Below are 23,695 nucleotides of genomic sequence, written 5' to 3' on the forward strand. Positions count from 1 at the left end.
ACCACCAATTATCTGTATTTATAGATGCAGCACAGAGCTCCTATTATTTCAGACCGGAGGGACAAATGTAAACCACAACACACTTTGAGTCTTTGAGACAGTCACATTTGATCAACACAGTGCTTGTTTTGCTACTAAATATACATTCATGCAAAAAAATAATAATAATTTGGACTCTAAGCCACACTTAAAAGTGTATCAATTCATAGCATTATATGATAAAATACAAGATTAAGCAACATTTATTTCAAAGAAATGTATCAAAATTTTTAGGTTTGACAAAAGAATACACTTGAAATTAAGAGATCTCTACACAATGAAAACAAAATGTGTATAATTCACTTTGAAACAATTTTCCCTCAAATAATATTTTCTTGTGATGTTTCTCAATAATCTTTGTTTTATTAACAACTTCAAAAAATATTTTTTTTACAGTGCATTAAATTCCAGGGTATTAGTTTATTAAATAAGTTAATGCAGAAATAAATCATTCTCAGAATCGTCTAGTTTTTATGCAAAGCCTCACAGATGTCATCTCATATTAAATTTATTTATTTCATAACTGCAGCTGCTTGCCATTGTAAACCTATTTAAACCGTCAGAACAGATCGAATCTCTTTGTGCTTGTGTTGGTTATTCCAAAAGCAAGCACAGCAACACTTCATCACAAACAAGAGATACGGAAATGCACATTTGTGGGGTATTTTTAGGCAAACTCTTCAGAGACAGATGGAACGAGGAGAGTTAAATAGGAGAGAAGCTGCAGCACTCTTTCACACACCCCAACAGATTCAAGCATAGCACAAAGAAAAAAAGCCTAGGAAATACTGCTCTAGGTCCCATCTCAAAACTGCTGCAACCATCTGGTTGTGAAAACCCCATTTTAAAGGGGTCAGGAGCTGAGAAATCAAAATTCCATTGATCCTTTGAAATATAAGAGGTCATTGTACTATAAAAACATCCTGTAAGTTTCAGAACTCAAAACTTTCTCATCAGTCTAAAAACAGCTTATAAAAAGACAGGTTGTGGAATATGCCACTAGATGTAATAGTGTTGCCAAAGACCACACTTATTCAAACAGAGAATTCTGATAAGGGGGTCCAAAAAGGACAGAAAATAGCCTATTACTTCTAAATTATGATGTTTTTGATGGAAAAATTTTGATAACATTATAAGTGGACCATAGAGCACAATACAAAATAAACAAAGGCAGTTTATGAGGTCTTTAATCAAATTATAGGCTTTTAATATATTAAATTGTGCATATTCATTTAAACCATGTATATTAATTTCAGCTTATAATAAAAGTTGATAGAATAACTTTTTATCACAGTTGGCAGTTGATTTTTCAATAGGCTCTATCCCACATAATGATAAGCTGATTTGGATAGACTGGAATTTAATTAGTCCAACACAGTTTTTATATGAAATATAAAAATGATAAGGTTTACGCTTGCTCACAGGCTTGTTTCATGTTGTTTGTCTCCATTTTGAGGATTATACACTACTTATACAAAAGTTTGAGGTCAGTGAATTTTTTAATACCTTTATTCAGCAAGGATGCTTTAAATTGATCAAAAGTGTCAGTGAAGACATTTATAATGTTACGAAAAATTCCCATTTCAAAGAATCCTGGAAAAAAAACTATCACAGTTTCCACAAAAAATATTAAACGGCAACTGTTTTCAACATTTCTGACAGATCATGTGACACAAGAAGTAATGGCTACTGAAAATTGTAAAAACTTTGAACAATATTTCAATGATTGATTATATGATCTAATGTTTCTTGGAGTACCTCATCTGTTATGTGTATGATATGTTTATGATTATACAGAAAAAATACAAGTATTATTAAAAAATACACTTACGGCAGTTATATGAATGTCTCTGAATTTCATTCCATTTTAATTATACTTCCTTAAATTCAACTTGAAATGCAACTCCTGCATGCTACATCAATCAAATTAAATTTGAAAAGAATTTAAAATCAATTTTGCATGGTGTACAACCCTGACAGGCAATTCTGCGCTTGTTGACAAGTTCCACTATGTTTAACCCAGCTGTCCATTTCCTGCTCCTTGTTGCCTGGTAACTCTACCCAGGAAAACTGCTTATGTGTCATTGCTCTTCCAGTTGAGTAGTGTCAGACCAACCTGCTCTCCGGGCCTCAAAGCAAGCCAGTCCCATCTCGTCCTTCAAGTCTTCATTCTCTGCTGCAATGGCTTCACCCACCGCCACGAAGCGGCCAACTGCAACACTGACCGCCTGCCCTACTCTCTGGACGGCCCGTAAGGTCTTCTCTGTCTTCTTGAGCTTGTCTTTGTGATTGATCAGTGTGGTAATCTGGAATGAGGCAAACAAGGCACTGTTTAGCAAAACGTATAGATAATTCAACACAAAAGAACATAAGTAGTCTTTGCATTGTGGATTACATGTTTAGGTTTGGTGTTGTTTGTATTTTTTTTGTTTTTAGTATGATTTTGTTATGCAAGGCTGGGTTTATTTTATTTGATTGAAGTAATGTTGTATTGTAAAATATCAGAATCTGAAAATCTGAATTTTCATCAGAAATTACTCCAGTCTTCTGTGTCACATGATCCTTCAGAAATCATTCTAAGATTCTGATTTGGTGATCTTTTTATTACTATTGTTTAAAACAGCTGGGCTGCTAAATGTTTTTTTGTGGAAATATGATTATTTTTAGTTAATTTTAATTTTAATTTAATTTTTTTGTTAATAAAATAGGATGGATGTATTTATTTACTTTTTTTTTAATTCTAATGTTTCCTTGCTGAATAATCTCTTTAAAAAAAAAAAAACTGACCCCAAACTTTTAAATGGCAGTGTACAATGCCTGTACAATGGAGAGAGAAGAGGATAACAAAGAGTACACGAATGAAAGTAAGTGGCCAGAAGAGAGGTGAGAACGGCACCCTCCTCCTATCCTCTTCATCAACATACGTTTAACGTCACACACTATCGTGCTTTCAGACACAATCACAGCTACGCTCTTCTGTCTGTGTCAGGATTGACTTCATCAATCATTTACTCAGAGCTCTTTACAATTTCCGCATTCAAGAGCTGAGATCCCTCACCTCCTGCTGATGAGTAATGGCAGGTGGCCTGCTAAAGGAAACATTTAATTGGAGTACAACAGCAGGGAGGCATGGACAACACAAGTGCCTGAGAATAATACTCTAAAACAGGCCGCATGGAGCAAACAGCAGCCTACATGTGCTACTGTCAACCAGTCAACAGCAATATGACAAGTAAAAAAAACTCTTCACTGATAAGAATGCTTTTAGAAGAAGTATGCAAATAATGTCCTTCCCAATATTTGGAATTTTAGCTTACAACTGCACATAATCAGTGATATATTTCTCCTACTTGGGGGAAGTTGTGGCCTAATGGATAGAGAGTTTGACTCCTAACCCTAAGGTTGTGGGTTCGAGTCTCGGGCCAGCAATACCACGACTGAGGTGCCCTTGCAAGGCACCGAACCCCTAACTGCTCCCCCGGGCGCCGCAGCATAAATGGCTGCCCACTGCTCCGGGTGTGTGTTCACGTGTGTGTGCACTTTGGATGGGTTAAATGCAGAGCACGAATTCTAAGTATGGGTCTCCATACTTGGATGTATGTCACTTCACTTCACTTCTACTCAGCAGCAATTATTTCAGCATGGATAGTGAATGATGAATAAATCTCGTATGCTTCATATTAACATTCCTCATGAGCGAGTCATCTGGGGTTTGATGTTTGGCATCATCCATGTATCTTTTCTGAATTTACTTAAAGGGGCCACTTACCAGCTAACAAGAAACTTTCTCTGTACTTTGGCTATCGTTCTGACAGGGTTTTCTAAAAACAATATTTAAGTCTTAAAGGTGCGGTGGCAAAAACAGCCTGTTTAATTCTTAGGCTCAAAGATATGGATGAAAATAGTCATGAAAAACTAACTTACAACAAGAAATATTGACTATCACCACATATGGACTTCAGGGAAAGTAATTAAACGGTACACAGGTAAAGCATGGACCTTTTAAGCTGTGGAGACTTCACACTCTGTTCATTTTACTTAGTGCTGTTATAATTTGTCATTCTGAGGGAGTTCTTTGAATCACTCCCATGCATTCTTATGTCGACACCCACATGCAGAAGGGGAGAGTGATAAATCGAGGGGGGGGTGTTTCTACATCATCCTGTGGTCTAGCGCTCACTCTGTGTCTGACACATCTACCTGAAGATTGCTATAATCAGATGTTGGGTGAGAGATAAAGGGCCCTGTCCCTGCCTCACCGCTCCTGCACCGATATTAGTCTGCTACGAGGCGTCCTGCCAACAAACTGAGGGCCATCCATGAGTCATAGATGGACAAAAATGAAACATTCTCTGAGGAGGGAAAAAAAAATCCAGTTGGAGGATAAGGGTGTGAGGGGGCTGTGAACAATGGAGGGTTGAATGGTTCAATCAATGTTTAAATTACATCACCATTTCTAGTAAAGCACCATGTATAATGCTTATTCAGAGTTCAAGATGGTTATCTCATAATCTTTGGCTCAGGCAGTATGATGGTGTATGTTGTGCAATGGAAAGAAAATAAGTAGAAAAAAGGTAATGATTCTGCTGATTGTGCAAAATAATAATAATAATAATAATAATATTTTTTGTTCACCAAGGCTGCATTTATTTGATCAAAAATACAATAAAAACTGTAATATTGAGAAATATTATTTTCTATTTTTTTTTTTTATCAGAACAAGGTACATTGAAAGTATTCAGTGACAGAGGCAATTTTTTTCTATTTTCTATACTATTTTTTATTTATAGCTAAATTTTCAGCATCATTACTCTAGTCTTCAGTGTCACATGATTCTTCAGAAATCATTCTAATAACCATAGTTTTTTCAGGATTCTCTGACGAATAGAAAGAACAAAATAACAACATTTATCTGAAATAGAAACCATTTGTTACATTATAAATGCTTTTACTCTAACTTTTGATCAAAACCAAAACGTTTGAAGGGTAGTGTAAATATCACAATATAAAATTACTCATACCACCTACATATTTGGTCATACTCTTAATTCTGCTGATGGAAATGTTGGTAGGCCACTGCAGTGAGTGTAAATGAGTGAGGGAGTGTTTGAGGCAGTGTGTGAATGTGTGTGTGAATCCAGCATGGCCTCAGTAAAGGTAATGTTGTGGTGACACTCGCATGTCCTTCAGTAGTAGCAGTGCTCCAGAGTGAGACACTGACCTGAGACCAGCTCTAGTCTTATTCACTGAAGTCAGACCAGAAACATGAGAAAGGTCTTAAGATCTAGGGCTAGGCTATGCACACGTGTCTCTGAGTGAGAATCACAGGCTAAGTGAAAGTGAGACAGCACCGTGTGTATTTTTATGTGTCAGAGGGAGAGGTTGGTGGCACTCATTACTTCCTGTTGCTGGATTAGCACACGGCCCACTCTGGCTATGTCAACAAAAAAAGAGGCTGCATAAAAAAAATTCAACACAGCAGTCTCCTCTGTCTAAATGCCGCTGGCAGTCCCGACTGAGCCAGAGCTCAGAGGGCTATTTTTATTTTGTGCAAAGATAAAACTCAAAACTCGCTTGTTGAAATTCTTTTCTAAATTTGAACAAGTTTTCTGACTTATGGTTTGTTCAAATAAAGTGAACTATACCTTTCAAAGATATTATACAATGTGTGCTGATAACTTAAACAATATGCCAAACAATCCCAAAACAGGAAACTGTAAATCAATTCAGAGTGATTTTTACCAGTCAACAATGTCAAGCCAGCTGAAATGATGCTAGACAACTAATGCATTTTATCATTACGTGCAAGGTGTGGACTTTTCCAGCACTAAATACGTCATCAGTGGACGGCCTCCCGATTGCTCCAACAAAGAAATATATTTCAGGGACAGAATTTTGACTACAAATCAAGCTATTGAACAAAAGCTGGAAATGCCTGCACGAACCTCCCATGGTTCCTGTTAGATTGGATTTGAAAGAAATGGAAAAGTAAAAAGATGTCTAAAAAATAGGCTCTATATCGATTTGTAAGAGTGCTTACAAAAAACAGCAATGTGACTGCCTTTTTTTGTGTCTGGGCTGTAATAAAAGAACAATCTATTTGCCAGGCTAACTAACCAGTTGATATTTCACCAATTTGAGATTATCTGCATAGGCCAATAACCATTCCCGCATAGTCAATTAAGAGTAACATACATACATGGGGCCAAAAGTTTAAGACTATTGGTGAAAATGCTTCTATTTAACATTTTTATAATCTATTACCTTTTTTTTTTTTTACAATTCATTATATGCATAACTTGAGGGACCTGTTAGTTGTTGTTGTTTTTTTTACAGCCTTTAATGTTGTTCTCAAGCACAAATGCATTTGATTCTTAACCTAAAAATATATTGCAGAAACATACATTTTATATCATAACGTTTCATTAATTAAAAAAAAAAAATGGAATTCCTTGTGGGCAGTGCTCTGACATATCACGCAGCAGAGTTTCGTGTCACCTCAGTTCGAGCCTTGGCTCGAGGTCCTTTCCTGATCCTGTTCCCCTCTCCATTCGCTTCCTATCTCTACTCAGCTGTCCTGTCCTATACACGCTTACAATGACCCAAATTTCAGATTTCAAAAAACATATTTTGGACTTTGAGCGCCATTAAATCAGCCATCACCCATACTTCTTTCAAGATATTGGCATTGCAAAGCCTATTTCCATAAACTATTACTGCGGAGGACAATCAGATTGTATTTATATTGACATTAGATGCATATGACAGCTGTTCTCAAGCACCCTATACATCTATCATATTTCATTTATTTACAGAGACAATTCCATTTTTGGTCAGATGGATTTGGGTTCAACAAGCTTTATATTAAATTACTTTTTGTATATGTTTTTTATATTTTTTATATTGAATTTTTTTTTGTTAAACAATAGTGATTTATATATATATATAAATATTTCAAGAAAACACATTTTTAACTGGTTCAGTCTTGCATGCCCATGTTTGTGTCCAGTTTAAATGCACTAAAATATGAGTGACTGCCCTTGTAAGTGAAGCTCAACCTCAATTTAATGGCATGACACAATGTGACACAATTCTGCTGCCAAAAAACATTTACCAGGAAAAACGCAATGCATTTCATTTTATCACAGTCTATCAGAGTGAAAGATGAAAAAGATCCTTTTAATTTCACAAGCCGTACCTGCGAAGAACAAATGCGCCATCACACTCTTTTTCAATCTCATGCTGGGTTAAAGGACAGAAAAAAAGAGGTTAAAAAAAAAAATATTTAAAAAAATTAAGAAATTATCTTGGAAGTTGGCATGCTCTGAAAGCATCCATGTGATTCTCTCATCAGGTATAAGAAGATATTTGTTCCAAATACACAACATGATGACACTATGACAGCTCACTCAATCATGCCACAGGGCAAAAACTGTTTAAACTAACAGTAATTAAACATTTGTCTGACATTGTTTGTGGAATTGTCATTATCATTCATCATCATGATGCGCCCCAAAGATGGTCTTCATTTTCCAAGTTAAGAGACTACTAAAGAATTGTGCACGATTTACTATTCGTTTATATAGGAATATACACTTCTAAAGAGTGAACGAAATAAATCGAGGGAATGCAGTAGTAATCATGTGCACGTTTGGGATATTAGAAATTTTTTCCTGCAAATCTACAGGGGGAACGAATTAGTAAATTTTTTCCTGCATGCCATGTGCGGGGCTCTGTAGATGATACCTTCTAGAGTTAAATTCAAATCTACACCATTAAATCTTTTAGGTTAATTATTACCAAGTTTTCCATGTCTACCAACAACAGAATTATTGTACAAATAGCAGCACTGATATATAAATATGCTTTCTGAAATTTAATCAGAACTCAATGTGCTTGAGCTTTCAGAGACTACCTATGCAAAGCTTTACACAAGGGAGTAGGTGAAGTCATAATGAAATGGGCACAATGGAGTCTGCATTTCTATTGGCTAGGTGAAGTAACATTGGGTTCTCTGGTTTGATATCCATAAAGATAATTAAGACCAGGAAGTAAAAAAGTAGCAAGGGCCAGGTCTGAATAGGACACTGTCACATTGGCACTTCACTTATTTAATGTGACTGAAACTGGACTGGATGAGCTCATCTTACAGTAAAAAGCAGATATAATAATGATAAACATTTTGGGCACATACCCAGAAGACCTACTGCATCTGTCAACAACCAGCGAGCCTTTTTGCTATCCCATTAGGCCACTAAATCTGAGGAGCTGTCAGATTCAAAAAGTTATATTATATTTTGTCTAAAACAAATAAAAAGTAAACTTAAACAAAAACTAAAAATCTATTTTAAATACCATAAGTGGGGTTAAATGCTTAAATGTGAATTTATCAGGCATTCTTAAACGCATTTATACTATAAACCTGCCAAGGCTGCACAGTTTGGGGAAAAATCTAATTGAATTTTCTTTTTCTTTTATGTTTGCAAAAATATAATATCAAAAAGTAAAAAATAAATAAACTCAAGGTTTGCTTGTTTGTAGGGCTACTAATTTTGTCCAAGAATTTTTTGATTGCACACCAACATGATTATAATTATCATTTTTATTATATTTTATATATTTTTTTAATAATAATAATTATTATTATTATTACACAATAAAGTATTAAACTAAACATAATGAATTTGTAATGTCACTGTAAAATCTATTTAAGAAAAATAATCATCAGAGCATGAGCTGCTTGTGCATAAATGAACACAGTGCCATGCTTCTCTCTTAAACACATTGCATATATTTATTTAATTCAATTGCAAATTGTGATTTGATAATCACACTAAACTGTATCATGTTTTTCGTTTTATTTCGCTTAATCATAAAGTCCTAACACCTGGATACCTAAAAAAAAAAAAAACACACATTTCTTTAACAGTCAAGATGCAAGTTCTTCAGTTAAACAGTACATTCTCACTGAATAAAGTATTTTGAAATTGTGACAGTGTAGGCTAATTATATTTTTCTGTTACAATCACAATACTATCGGTCTGCACTGCAAGTCAGCGAAGCTTCTTCCACCTTTAATTGCTAAAAGGACCTCAGGGATCTCCTTACAATAAAATGTTACAATAACAGGCCCAACTAAGGAATTGTTTCGCTGCTCCCATACAGACTCTCTTCATGATGATTACAGCTCAGAATACACCTAAATCAAACCAGAAGGGCTTGTGATAAGGTACCACGGGTCATCAATGTACAAAGACTCACTGATCTATTCCTGTACACCCATTAAATGTGTGGCTAAAGCCGAACAGGCAGCGAGCCAAATGTGAAGCCAGAGCACATGTGCACTGTACATGGCAGCTATTGAACTTGCTATATAAACAAAAAAAAACGAATGAGAAAAGGGTGGCTTTTGTAACTTGGCATGCAAGAACAAACATACTGGCCATTGTGGGATATCTTCTGGCTCAACACGAAGGCTACAGACCACCACATTTGTTTTGCATGCATTCCTGGCGCTTTATCCCTTTAACACGCCTGACAGGTTAAATGTTGGTGGTCTTCTTATCATTAGATTAGGTGGAACCACAATTTCCCAGGCTTGGAAAATGTGCTCATCATGCAAAACTCAAGAGCCATTCAAGTTCACAGTGAGTAGAAATGAATCATAGTTTTCTTTTATACCTTCAGGCCGTGTGGTGCGATTCTGAGATTAGCTAGGCTAACTCATAATACAGTTCCAACTTCCTCGCACAGACATGTATTATTTGAAAGTGTCAGCACAATGGGAAAAGTTCTCTTTTATCTGTGTTTGCCGACTACATCTGAGCTGATATGACAGCGATGGCAGGAAAGTGTGGTCTCCTTTACCTGCAAGTTCAATACAGCAGAGATTCAGGGCTGCTTTTTACTGTGATTTAACACAGCCTTAGCAGAGAGATGAATGGCTGCATGGAGAGGGAAATAGGAAGACGAAGTACATAGTGCTGTTGGAATGCTGGGGCTAATAATACCCAGTGATTGGTGAGCTTTGTGCCCTGCCAAGAATCACTGGCTGCACAACAGTACGGATGTCAATATGCTCGGCCATTTAATCACTCTTTATACGGCCAGCATTTAACTCACACTTGCTCTGCATTAATGGCATCTGTTAAAACAAGATGTACGGTTTTGGAGTGGCACAACCTAAAATATAGGAGTGAGTATTCAGTATAAATACTTGATATCATCCACAGTGACTTACAGTAAAGTACACTAAACACAGAACATTAAAGGGACTTGAAGGGAAGTGCTTGAGGGAACAAAGGTGTTACATCAGGCTTATGACCTCAGATGCTCTTCACTTCCCAGACCATGCATATTTGGAACCAGCCACTTTTGTGTTTGCAGCCCAGGTCCTTGAAGACAGCAATCACAACACATTTGAGAGTGAAGCAGAATATTCTATAATATAGGGAATTATACAGGACAGGATATGAATATATCTTTTGGGATTTGACTGGATACACTACTGATTAGACTGATATTAGTAGAACATGAAGCCAAAAATTACCATATTTACTTCTCAACATATGTTATTACTGAGAACACTACATGCAGTAATGGTGCATATTATTCCAAAGAAACAAGCAAAAAAAAAAAAAAAAAAAAAAAAGAAAGAATTTAATAAATATTCCTGTGAATATTTATTAGTTTAGGTATTAAAGAAAGAATTAAATAAAAGTAAGTATGAATATAAATAATTTTTTTTTTTATATTTTTTGTTTTATTATTTTTCCTGACACAGTATAAAAGCATCTCAAAAAAATAATACATTTAAAATATTCTTTACATTATATTTATATATGAAAATATAAAGCCGACGTTACATTTTAAAAAGGGGGTCCCTTGCAAAGGATCATATATCATATTTAATATAAAGACCACTTTTCACAAACCAATCAGTTCCTGGTGTATAAAATCAAGTCCTACATATGCTGCATATTTTTCTCTTTGAACATCATAAATATCACATTACAAAAGTAAAATGTGTTGCTAATGTTATGTCGAATTTGCTATTATTTTTTCCACCAAATGCGGTATCTGTTACATCAAAAAATGCACTAATAAAAAATGCACAATAAGACCAAAGGCATTATTAAGATATTTCTGTCTTCCAGAAGTGAGGTGAACACATTCTTAAAAATGTCTGCTAGTTCAAATAAATAGTCATCTAAAATCCATGTATCCCAGGGCAGACTGATAAAAAGCTTCTCGATCTCTTTGCAGTACATGTCCTCCTCACTGCTCCACGCTCATTCAGTGGATTCAGCGAAGCACAATAAAGCCCTTTCATTCTGCAGCTCTGATGTAAGTGTGATTACCGACTCGAGGGGGGGGGGGGGGGGGTGCTGGCAACGTGACCGCTCACTGAAACTTCTCCCACAAATACCAAATGCACACAGCCACTCTGACCTTGTCATTACTGTAAGAGTACACCATTAAATAGAGGGCAAAGGTGAGGTACATTAAGGTGGAGAGAGCACAAAACAAGCATCCTGAGGTACACTATGTGTTTGGAGAAGTGGTCAAACACTCCACACCAGTCTTAAGGGTTGGACCTGTAAGGGTTTCAACAAAATTCATTCTTTAACATTAAAATGTTAAAACTGATTTTACATTTTGCAATGCAATTTTCACCCTTTTTTGCCTTTTACACTGCAAGGTGGCACAGAAGCACTTCTGAAGTGTACAGACTGTTTAATGCTGCTAAGAGGTGACATAAATACATTTTTTAGAGCAATCACAACCTGTATACTTTGACACTAGGGGCTGAGGTGGGTCAGCCCACCTTTACATTCAAGGAACCAAAATATAATTTGTGGTTTAATTTTTTAATGGATTTAAGCTAGTGGCCACTTAGTAATGACACACAATACCCTAGAAACTAGCCTAGAACTAGAGTTGGGTACCGAAACCCGATGCCAATATGGCACCGGTACCTATGTAACCGGTATGTACTCGAACCGAATCAAAACGCAGTTTTCGGTGCCTTATTTCAGTGCCACTTAATTGCTTGAGCGATCGACTGAAATATTTGTTCTCAGAAACGGACATAAGGATCACCGGCACCGCACATGAAAAATGATTTCCAGACTGAGAAAATTCACAAATGCAAGTCGGAAAGCTCTAATTATACAAATCCAACATATCTTTGTAGTAACGCGAGTGTCCATGTTGTTTTCACATTTCGACTTAAAAGCACAACTTGGGAAATGAGAGCATCCGAGGAGTGTGTGAATGCAGCAATTACACTTGCTCTGATGGCAGCAGGTAGATACCATTAGCTAGCTAAGCTAAACATTCTTAAATTAAAATGCCTAAAGCTAAACTTCCCTTTTAATGACCTGCAATGAGAAGCGTCTCTAAACCTGTTCTGTTGTCCAACAAAAGAGAACACTATAACGTTTTTACTCCACAACTGCTTCCTTTTGTGATCTGATGTGGCTTCTCGTCACAGAATGAGGCAGAAAATATGTTCAATACTGTAAAATGCATATGGTAAAAAGGCTGTCGATTAGCAATGGATTATAAATATACTTAATTATGATGAAAATACCAAAGATGGCTTGAATAACACAGCTAAACTATACATTGTCGCAGTCGAGTGTTTATTGTCTTTGTTTTATCATTCAAAACATTTACAGGTGCATCTCAATAAATTAAAATGTCATGGAAAAGTTCATTTCAGTAAATCAACTCAAATTGTGAAACTCGTGTATTAAATAAATTCAGTGCACACAGACTGAAGTAGTTTAAGTCTTTGGTTCTTTTAATTGTGATGATTTTGGCTCATATTTAACAAAAACCCACCAATTCACTATCTTAACAAATTAGAATACCTCATAAGACCAATAAAAAAATACATTTTTAGTGAATTGTTGGCCTTCAGGAAAGTATGTTCATTTATTGTACACTCAGTACTTGGTAGGGGCTCCTTTTGCTTTAATTACTGCCTCAATTCGGCGTGGCATGGAGGTGATCAGTTTGTGGCACTGCTGAGGTGGTATGGAAGCCCAGGTTTCTTTGACAGTGGCCTTCAGCTCATCTGCATTTTTTGGTCTCTTGTTTCTCATTTTCCTCTTGACAATACCCACAGATTCTCTCTGGGGTTCAGGTCTGGTGAGTTTGCTGGCCAGTCAAGCACACCAACACCATGATCATGTAACCAACTTTTGGTGCTTTTGGCGGTTTTGTCAGGTGCCAAATCCTGCTGGAAAATGAAATCAGCATCTTCAAAAAGTTGGTCAGCAAAATGAAGCATGAAGTGCTCCAAAATTTCTGGTAAACGGGTGCAGTGACTTTGGTTTTCAAAAAACACAATGGACCAACACCAGCAGATGACATTGCACACCAAATCATCACAGACTGTGGAAACTTAACACTGGACTTCAAGCAACTTGGGCTATGAGCTTCTCCACCCTTCCTCCAGACTCTAGGACCTTGGTTTCCAAATGAAATACAAAACTTGCTCTCATCTGAAAAGAGGACTTTGGACCACTGGGCAACAATCCAGTTCTTCTTCTCCTTAGCCCAGGTAAGACGCCTCTGACATTGTCTGTGGTTCAGGAGTGGCTTAACAAGGGGAATACAACAACTGTAGCCAAATTCGTTGACACATCTCTGTGTGGTGGCTCTTGATTCCTTGTGAAGTTCACTCAAATTCTTTAAAATCCCATTGCAACAAGCTAAAAATTCTCAAAACACCTCTAAACTCCTAAATACCAGCCCACAACCAATGCACAACCAACCGAGTGAACCACAGCCTTATGAGGATTGTCAAGCAAAATCGATTCAAGGAAAATATAAAAATCTCAATTAGGAAAAAATATCTCACTACTAAGAGCATCACATCTTCCCACTATAGCAAAGCTTTCCTTGGTGTGATTGTCATGAGAAATCTCCTTTTCACCCTCTAATGGCTTGGCCAAATGTGAGAGGTCGTGTCCAGTACACATAAACCCATTTTCGCCTCCAGCTTTGACAAAGATGATAGTCGAGTCCTCAGAGTTCATGCACCAGGTGTCCCAATAGAGGGTGAAATAAAGTGTACATTTCCAGTTCATCCCACACCAGCCATGCAGCATTGTCACTGAGCTGAAATCTTCATGTGTTCATGAAACCACATTCAGCTTACACAATAATACAAAGCTAATACAATATATGTACACATATACATTTACTAACCCTCATGTTGTTCAAAAAATGTTTGGCTTTCATTGTTCCATGAAACACAAATGGAGAAATGCTGGTCATGCAATTTATTTGTCATACAATTACAATGAATAAGGGTAGAAGCATTTAAACTTCAAAAAGGATGAAAAAGTAACATAAAAGTAGTCCATACAACATCTTTCAATAAAATGACAAACCTATCACATGGATATGAAAAACTTAAAATATACTCATGTAAACACTTTTGATTCTTATATGGTGGCTCATGGAGATATGCTGAGGATCCTGTAACAATACATTTTCAGGTTTCAAAGAAGGCCTAACAGTGTAAATTATGAATGTTACTCTACCCTTGGAATGAACTTCATGCGAGCAATTCAGAGATGCAGAGTTGTCAGTCAAGAGAAAGACAAGCAGAGGAAAAACTGGTTCCACATTAATGCTCAGCACAGGATACTCTCATGACCCACCAGCAGTTTTCTAATCGAGCAATAAAACAGAAATTATGAGATACAAAGGATACAACCTCTGACTGTTTCTTCGAGATTAAAATTCTATACTACTGTGCCTAAAATAAATTCAAAATAAAAAACTAAAAACTAAAAATCAACCTTTTGAAATGCTACAAGTAAATAATGTTCAGTATGAAAATAGATATTAATTTAGAGATTTATTATCAGTAATATATAACTAAATTATTGGTGTTTTTAAAGATTAACAAGAGGACATCCCTTCCCTTTTCAGTTTTGGACCATATTCCCCTTGACACTGCATTTTCCCCTATTTAATACTTTATGCTAGACCCTCTGTTTCAGTCTTCATTAACCATGTCACAAACGCTTAAACAGACACAAGATAACAATCGCTACTTCCTAAGACAAAGTTTCCCAAAAGAATGAAAAGAATGATGTTTTCTTATCTGTTTAATTTGCAGCCAGCCATATTCCATCTTGTCAAGCCTCCGGGCTGAAAAGACAACTTAAAATTACAATGCTTCACGGGGTAAGACACTTAACCTCACAGAATGTTTCTGCAATCAGGGTACCATAAACTGCTTTGGATAAAAGCCTCAGCTAAACGACAAATTAACCATTAGCTTGAGAATTTCACAATGAAGCCCAGAGAGGTGCCCAACAGCACCAAGATAATAAGACTCAACTACACTGCCATTTAAAAGTTTGGGGTGAGCATGATGATTTCTTTGAAATAAATCTCTCCAATGCTCACCAAGGCTGCATTTATTTGATCATAAATACAGTAAAAACAGTAATATTGTGAAATGTTAAGACAATTTAAATAACTGTTTTCTTTTTTCGTATATTTTAAAATGTAATTAATTACTGTGATGGCAAAGCTGAATTTTCAGCATCATTACTCCAGTCACAATCCTTCAGAAATCATTCTAATATGCTGATTTGCTGCTCAAGAAACATGTCTTATTATTATCAATGTTAAAAACAGTTTGAGCAGCATTTATTAAAAATACAAATGTTGCTTAATAAAAGTATTCATTCCTTTCACACACACACACAAAAAAAAAACTTAATGAACCTAAACTTCAGAGAGTAGTGCATGTTGGGAACAATGGCTGGTTACTCCTTAAGAGAGATAACACAATGTCACACTGGCGTGTTTTCGCTGGTGACTCACTGCAGAGTGTGGGAAGAGCACAGGCTATTTCTGTTTAAAGAGTATTAGTTGGTGGAGGGGACCTTAAGGACTCGTGCTTCGCCCATTCTCTTCGGCTGTCATGGCCCATCATCTGCCCGGACTAATGAGCAGTGAGGGGAGAAAGAAACTCTTGTTCACCCTCTTATTCAATGGAAGGGGAGATCCTTAAAGGGATACTCCAAAATATCTTAAATTGTGTTCGGAAAACGGACAAAGCTTTTACGGGTTAGGAAAGACATGGGGGTAAGTGATTAATGACAAAATTTTCATTTTGGGGTGGAGTATCCCTTTAAGCAACCCATCTGGAAATGGAGACAAACTTTACCAAGAATGTAGACAACGTGTACCAAGTTCAACTAAAACTTTAGTAAAGACAAATTTGCAGAAGTTGAACAAAGTCCTGAGGGGTTCTTTCAAGGATTCTGTTCATATTTTTCAGAAGTGCAACAGCTGACTGCATCAAAACGTATTTTTGTGAAATGCACGGTGCTGCCCAGCTGCTCAGTTACTGATAAGTGGATACTAGCTAGCATCACATTCATCTTTAATGCCAGCAATTAATTATTGAAAAGAGCTTAGCTTGTGCCCACAAGTCAGATGGCAGCACCAGAAATTACAGATAAAGAGTACAAAATGAATCAACAGCATTTTAGCAGTGTAAATGGGATACGGAGATGGGCATGTTTAATGTTTAAGTTTAATGGGCATGTTTTAGTGTCACACAAGCAGAAACTTGTGAAACAAACTCAGTATACCTGGTCAAAAACAAGGCAATTTTAATTAGCAAAGTCATTAAAAAAAACAAGTTGAGATCAAAAGTACTTCAGTCCAATGCCAATATCAAAATGCCCATTGTATTTGAGTCCTTTATACGGTTATGTTCACACACGGGTTTCAAACGACATGGTGGTAAGTGGAAGTGGTAAGTGGTAAGTGTAAAGAATGGTTATTTACTGGCGTGATAACCGCATTCTGCAACCGAACTCACGTCAATACATTTTCAGGACTCACAACAACGTTCTCAGAAAACCCACACTGTGTGAACGGAATAGGACTGGACAACTATTTGTCACGTCAAACAGTGTGAGAGAGAGCCGCTCTGCTGCACAAACGCGTGTCTACCGTGTGTTTTGTAAACATGTGTTTTGTTTTTTGGTTTGTGTTTTCTTTAAGTTACAGTGAAATGGGATTGAGCTGCGTGTCATCTGAATGTTTTAGATCCAGTCAGTCATGGCCTGATGGTTAGAGAGTCAGACTTCTGATCTGAAGGTTGTGGGTTCGAGTCTCCTGCAGGAATTGTCGGTGGGGGAGTGTATAACCAGCGCTCTCTTCCACCCTCAGTGAGACACTTGAGCAAGGCACCGAACCCCGCTCTCCAAGCACCGCAGCAATATGGCTGCCCACTGCTCCGGGTGTGTGTGTTCACTACTGTGTGTGTGCACACTACTGTGTGTGTGCACTTGGATGGGTTAAATGCAGAGCACAAATCCCAAGTATGGATCACCATACTTGGCCACAAGTCATGTCACTTTTTTTTTCTCCACCGGTGCCGCTTAAGTCAGTTTTGTGTCCTGCACGCGACTCAAATGCTCTGCTCTCCACCCAAAATATAAAATCTGTTGTCGGTTAATAAAGGTTTGACAGATTAATTTGCGTCTCGATTGGACTTTCATTTTTATGGACATCACCATCTTTGATATTACTTTGGTCACTTTTGCTATGGTAACTGGTAAGGAATACGGGCTTGACTCCCATTGCACATTCATACAGACAGTATTCGAGATAATAGTGTAAGTTGCTGTGTGAACGGGACATTTCGAGACTCACACCTGTAAGTAAATGCGGTTGTCAATCCCAAAAACTGACAGTGAGAAATTAGCCTAACAGACATGACACCATATATTGTGTCAGTTAAATGATTCCAAAAAACAAAAAAAAAAAACAAAAAAAAAACAAGAAAACCAGAAAACTCACTTATTGCTCTCTCATTTTTTTTCTTTCTGGTGGTTTACTTGAATAATTACTTTAAAAAAATTTTTACATATTTTTTTTAAACAATTAATTGCTTGAAAAGCAATGTTTACTTAAGAAAAGAAGGATTGAAGGACTTTTGTTAATATTTATAAATAAAAATAAATAATGAATTAATATTAATGGTTTATATAGAGCAGTCCTTCACGAACCAGTGTTGTAGTTTTTAACAACTTTTTTGTAAGACAAAGCGCATAGCAACTAGCGACCTTTTAGCTTTCATTCAGGAGAATAATATCACTGGTTTCACCCCATGAGCGCGAAGTTTTCCTGAACCAGCAGAGCTAGCAGCACATTCAACTTACCGAACCACAACAGACTTGTGAATGAATGAGTACAAAACCTATCACTGTTGACTGTCTGGGGATATGAATATGAATGGAGTTTGTCTGTAAATATGCACATAGGCTAAAAACATAAAGGCTTTATATTACATAATGTAATTCACTGCATAACAGCGTGTTGCAGTTTTAATTAAAGATTTTAGCAATTTAGTTGAAGTGACTTTGGGTTACACTGAAGTACTATTTCAGAAACAGAAAATATTCACATGAGAACTGCTATATTGGGCATTTATTTGTTTAAAAATGCAGCACTGTATGTAACATTTCAGAGAGTAAATGCAAGTGCGATGATGAAGTAATGAATATGATAATTAGCATATATAAAGTTGAATCGTTAAAGTTAAAAGCATGTTTATTAAAAACAAGTTTTGTAATAACTATTTTTGACCTTTTCACACTGATGAGAATTCAGATTCGGACCTTTGAATGTAAACTTAGAGAATCCCTGATATAGAGTATTAGTATTCCGATTGAAAGAATACTAAGAAAGAAATTTTGATAATCCTAAATGAAACGCATAAAAAAAGTAACATGGTACTGTCATGTTTTCAACATGGTACCATGGGCTTACCATGGTATTATTAGTCAGTCTAGGGGCACCACATAAATACCATATATGAATATAATCATCTATATGTACCTTTTGAAATTGATACCATGGCACCACTTCAAAGGAAAGGATGAGGTTTTATTGCTAATGTATGATAAAACAACAGGCCACATAAAAAAAACTACCTTTAACCAAACAAAATGCAATTATTGTGGTCTTACAGCTTTTCCACAAACAATGAACCCTTTATTCTCTTTGTCTTTGTTTTATTGCTGCTATAAACACTCTATAAAACGGCTCATTCAAAAGCTCATGTGCACATTGTTCCAACACCACCATCATCCAAACTCTCACTATACCACATCCATATGTGTCTGTATACTGTGGAATGAAATACGCCATGTCTTTGAATTCATGAGGGGTTGTGGGTTTGTTTTATTATGTGAGTAGGTGTGTCTTGGCTATAGATTCCACCTTCTGCCTGGCATACTGTTACCTATGATGTATGCCTGCTTTTGATGTGGCCTGAATTTTAAAAATGACTCCAGAGCCATAACAGAAAAAAGGAAAGCTGATCTCTTTACAATGTGTGTGTGGTCTCAAAGGTATGTCAATAAATAGAGGAAAACTTTAAAGGAATATGTCTACATCTTGGCAAAACCTAACTTCAAAATAAGCTGGAATCATTTCAAACATGAAGGTATACTGTAAATACATATAAAAGAGAATAAACAGGGTGACCTTGATTTGCCAAGTTGGACGTGTTCCTGGATCAACATCTTTTGTTAGTCCTGGACCAGTGTTCTTATCAGACAAACATAGTCCTAAATGAGGTAGATATTAATGTTGTTCAAGCCCCAAACCTAGCCCTAAACCAATCCCTAAAATCTTATCTGATTAAAAGGAATGTTCATGAAAAATTTGAATTAAGATTAGCATAAGAAAATGTTGGTCCTGGAACATGGCAAAACCATGATCAACCAACTTCAACTACATTACACTAGGGTTAGACTACTTTAAGGACTGCCTGCTAAGAGTGAAAAACAATACGACCTCTTTCTGTCTTATTCCTTATCACCCAGAGTGTCTAGATAAAGCCAGCACAAAATTGCAATTATCACCTCATTTTTTTACAATCACATCTTTGAAAAAAACACAGCATAATTCTATTATACCTGGTGAACAAGGTGTCTGTCTAAAGCTCTGAGGCAGTTCTGTTGCTTGATGACAGAAAAGCAGTGTCTTAGGAAAGGCCCCCAACAATCAATCAGATTTTCATTTCAATCCAATGTTTTTAATCATCTATTCTCTTAGGAAAACAATTAAGATAGGCCTGAATCGGAAATGTAATATTGATATGATGTCACTGCTGAATGTGACAGGTGGTACTAAAATTTGATTGAGTAAAGAAAAGATTATTCATTGCACATCACAATATTGAAACCATACGTGAGACAAGGGAAAGAAGTCTTCTTAAAGTGAACGTGATAGGGCAGGGCTTGATTTTCTCTATCTGAAATTGACTGGATTGTGAAAAGTAGGTGTTCCATCCCAGAATTGAGACCAGAAATGTGCATAAAACGCAAATAAGGTCCATTTTCATGTCATATTGGCTTTAAATTCAAGTTAACAAACATAAATTAAATTGCACTGAAGGATCTATAGAAATCAGTTCTATAAAATGGGTAATTCTGAGAAGTCTAAAATAAGTCTAAAATAAGAAATATAAAGCACAATTACATTAAAGTTTTTTTGTGATTTAAGTAATTGTTTATATATTCTGTTTTTACTTTTTAGGTTTATGTTTTTATTTCTTTTTTACTCTGAGAAGGAAACATTCTTCCAATAAGGATCAACAAAGTTTAAAATTGACAGTGATGCAAAAAGTTAATATTCCCTCATTGAGAAACCAGACTAACCTCAGAAAACAGTATAAGTTGTGGGTAGACCACAGGCAGTCCATGTAGCCCTCCAATGTCAACACATCCCTCCTTACACGTTGCCAAGTGTGTACCCATGTCTGGCCATGGAGAGGTTGACTTATAGCCCTGTTTCCCCTCCTAACATTAAGTGAGACACCCATTGGCCACACATAAACATTCTCGTTCATCCAGTGAGAGTGATGAAACATAAGCCTCACTGAAGAATGAAGTGACCACACCAGTGTTTGCACAGTGAAATGTACCTTACCACACACACAGAGGGAGCTGAAATATGGATGCTCAACATATGAGCTGCTTGAACAAGCAAGTCTTGTAATTCATTAATAATGAAGAAAAGGATTCACAATATTCGAGTTGATCAAAATGACCTAGCTGTACAACTCATTAACTCCTTCCCTGCCATTAATGGAATTTTCTGGATTTCCATGTTTTACAGTAGGAGGTGCCTGCCATTATGCATCTCCTGAAAGGATATTAAATGTCTGGATCAAAACACGGCAAAGAAGAAGCAGAAACAAGTGATCACGTATGTGAGCAGCATATAAATCAAAACTGCCAGTGCCTAATGCCAAAGGAAATGTTGGTCCAGGAAGTGGTATAGGACTGTGCAAGCTTTGGATGTGTTGATGAAAGTTATCTATTCCATCTATGTTTTGATCATCGTTCTGAATCTGATCCAGATATAGTCTTTTATAAACATGATTTTCTCAGCTTTTTGTTCAAAATATTGCTTTTTCATTAAACATTCCCACATTCAAGTGTTGATAAAAAAAAAGATTGCATGAAGCTAGAATAAAACTGTTTTTTTTTAAAAAAAAAGCAGAGGCTCTGATCTTTGTTTTCGCATTTTGCATGTTCAGATATTCATACAACAAAATATTAAGGGTGGACGAAATAGCAAAATCTCTAATGATGACACTTTATACCATCATCACAATAAATGATTAAACTGCACATTTAGCTGCCGGTAAATGCAATAACTACCCATAACTACCCAAAACATTTTCCAGTGATAGTTCGTTGACCATTATATTATAGAAGAGTAGAGTCACCACCTTGCTGAAAGGAAATCTTCTTGATGCTTTTCTATGAAGACGGTCTTGCTAGCTACCCAAGCCTGGTTGGGAAAATAACAGCCCATTCAATGCACAGCTCAGGTGATTGCTCAAAAAGAAAAAATGCATCCAGAATTGTGTGACTATGCAGCCAAGATGGCAGCACCAAGATCATATATTTCGCAGGCTGCATGTGCCAGACGAGCACAGAAGTATAGAAATGAATGAATAGCTCTTTCCAGGTAGACCTTCTCGGATAAATCGGAAGATCAGTCAGAGTGTAATGAGAAGAAAGCTGCGATGGCTAACTCTAGCATCATTAACATAGCATTATCAGGATTTATCTGGCCATCTGTATGATGTGAGGCATGAATCCCTTTAGCTCAACGTTGAGGTGATTGATGGAAGTAATTACCACAAGGAGTTGCATTTAGATCTTCCTAATAGAGGGAGTGTGTTGAGGGATACGCCATCTGAGAGAATCAAAAGGATAAGCACTCTCCTCCTTACAGTCATGGCAAAAAATTTGCTTCTCTCGCTTGGTTTCTTCACTGCCTTTTATGTCAGCCGTGCACAAAAACAAACTTTTATTTGTGAGCTCTGGCAACAGTCAACATGCCAGAGACATTTAAAATGCACCATCTAATTTCAAAGACATTCGCAGTGCATTCCCCTTTTTGACCAGGTGACGTATCTGTGCTTTTAACCACTTTAAAGTCGACATACCCATGACAGGCCATGATTAAGGCTGCAGCTCTAATAAGTCTTCTAAAAAGCTACTTAAGATAGCTCTGATCTAAGTATGGTCTGAACGCTCCAAAAAGTTTCTTTTGAAATAATGAACTCCTTTTTGTAGTTTAGAAAGCTTCTTTTAACATTTTAGAGAAATCTAACAGAATGGTGCACTGAGCCCTTTTTACTGGTGTCTTTTCAGGCCTATGTATTTAAATGGTGGTTTTACCAAAGCCTGTCTAGAACTTCAGTGCCCCGGCAGATAGCAGAAAGGTAAATGCTTTCACAAAAGACTCTAGCACATGGTGCTGGTATCAGGTGATTTATTTAAGCTGAGCTCTGAGATCATAACCCTTCTGGAGGAACAAAGAGCTCAACAGGTGAGAGAATCACTAGTTTGAGAGCACAGTAAGGAGGTCTAGAACAACTAGATAAAGCCATCCGTTAGCACTACAATTAATCTCAGTGGCAGTTGCTGAGCTAGTGCGGGTCACCCAGAAGTATGCTTTTGCAGTCAAATGGTGTACAAAATCTGCCAGCAGGAGCTAATAAGGCCATGCTAATCAGACAAACCTTGACCCTTTAATGTAGAAGAGGACACTGTCTATTGGGCTAAGCAAAGGACGAATGAGTAAATCTCAGAGATAAAGAATTGGATCGTTGTGACATTGTTTTCATGCAAATTAAGCACATATCCTTCCATATTCTAATTACTGCAAACTTAATGAAAAATCATATTTTTCAATAATGCAATACAGAAAAACATCTGTTCCATCCATACAACTAAATTAAATTCAGTGCAACAAATACTACAATGACATGTACTTAAAACTTAACAAATGTTAAATGTTTTTTTATTAGATTTATTTTATTTTAGTATGACAGTTAGAACTAAAGGACTGGGGGGAAATAATAGCTTGAATTAATTGAAATAACTGTCATCCAAATAGAGTCAAAATGCAAAAATATTCCATAAAACAGGAATATACTATATGGTGGGGGGGGGGTGACCTAGGTATTCCTTTACTGTTCCCCCTGGTTCAGGTGATGAATATCACAGGTCAGGTGATGGGTGACTGAAAAACAAGACGTCTCATAACATTTGGGCTCCTCCAGGCT

At 36.6% G+C, this 23,695-nt stretch overlaps 1 protein-coding gene across 1 annotated transcript in view; it reads right to left on the reverse strand.

Moving 5' to 3' along the window:
• The window catches only part of LOC109086004 (alpha-catulin-like), a 54,484-nt gene that overhangs the window by 25,358 nt on the left and 5,431 nt on the right, over window positions 1-23,695 (reverse strand). The window contains exon 2 of the mRNA XM_042776925.1: window positions 2,156-2,345. Coding sequence (XP_042632859.1) covers window positions 2,156-2,345 — 190 coding nt within the window. The remainder of the gene's footprint in view (window positions 1-2,155; window positions 2,346-23,695) is intronic.

The sequence above is a fragment of the Cyprinus carpio genome, chromosome A19 (genome assembly GCF_018340385.1).
Source record: "Cyprinus carpio isolate SPL01 chromosome A19, ASM1834038v1, whole genome shotgun sequence".
In the NCBI taxonomy this organism is placed as follows: domain Eukaryota; kingdom Metazoa; phylum Chordata; class Actinopteri; order Cypriniformes; family Cyprinidae; genus Cyprinus; species Cyprinus carpio.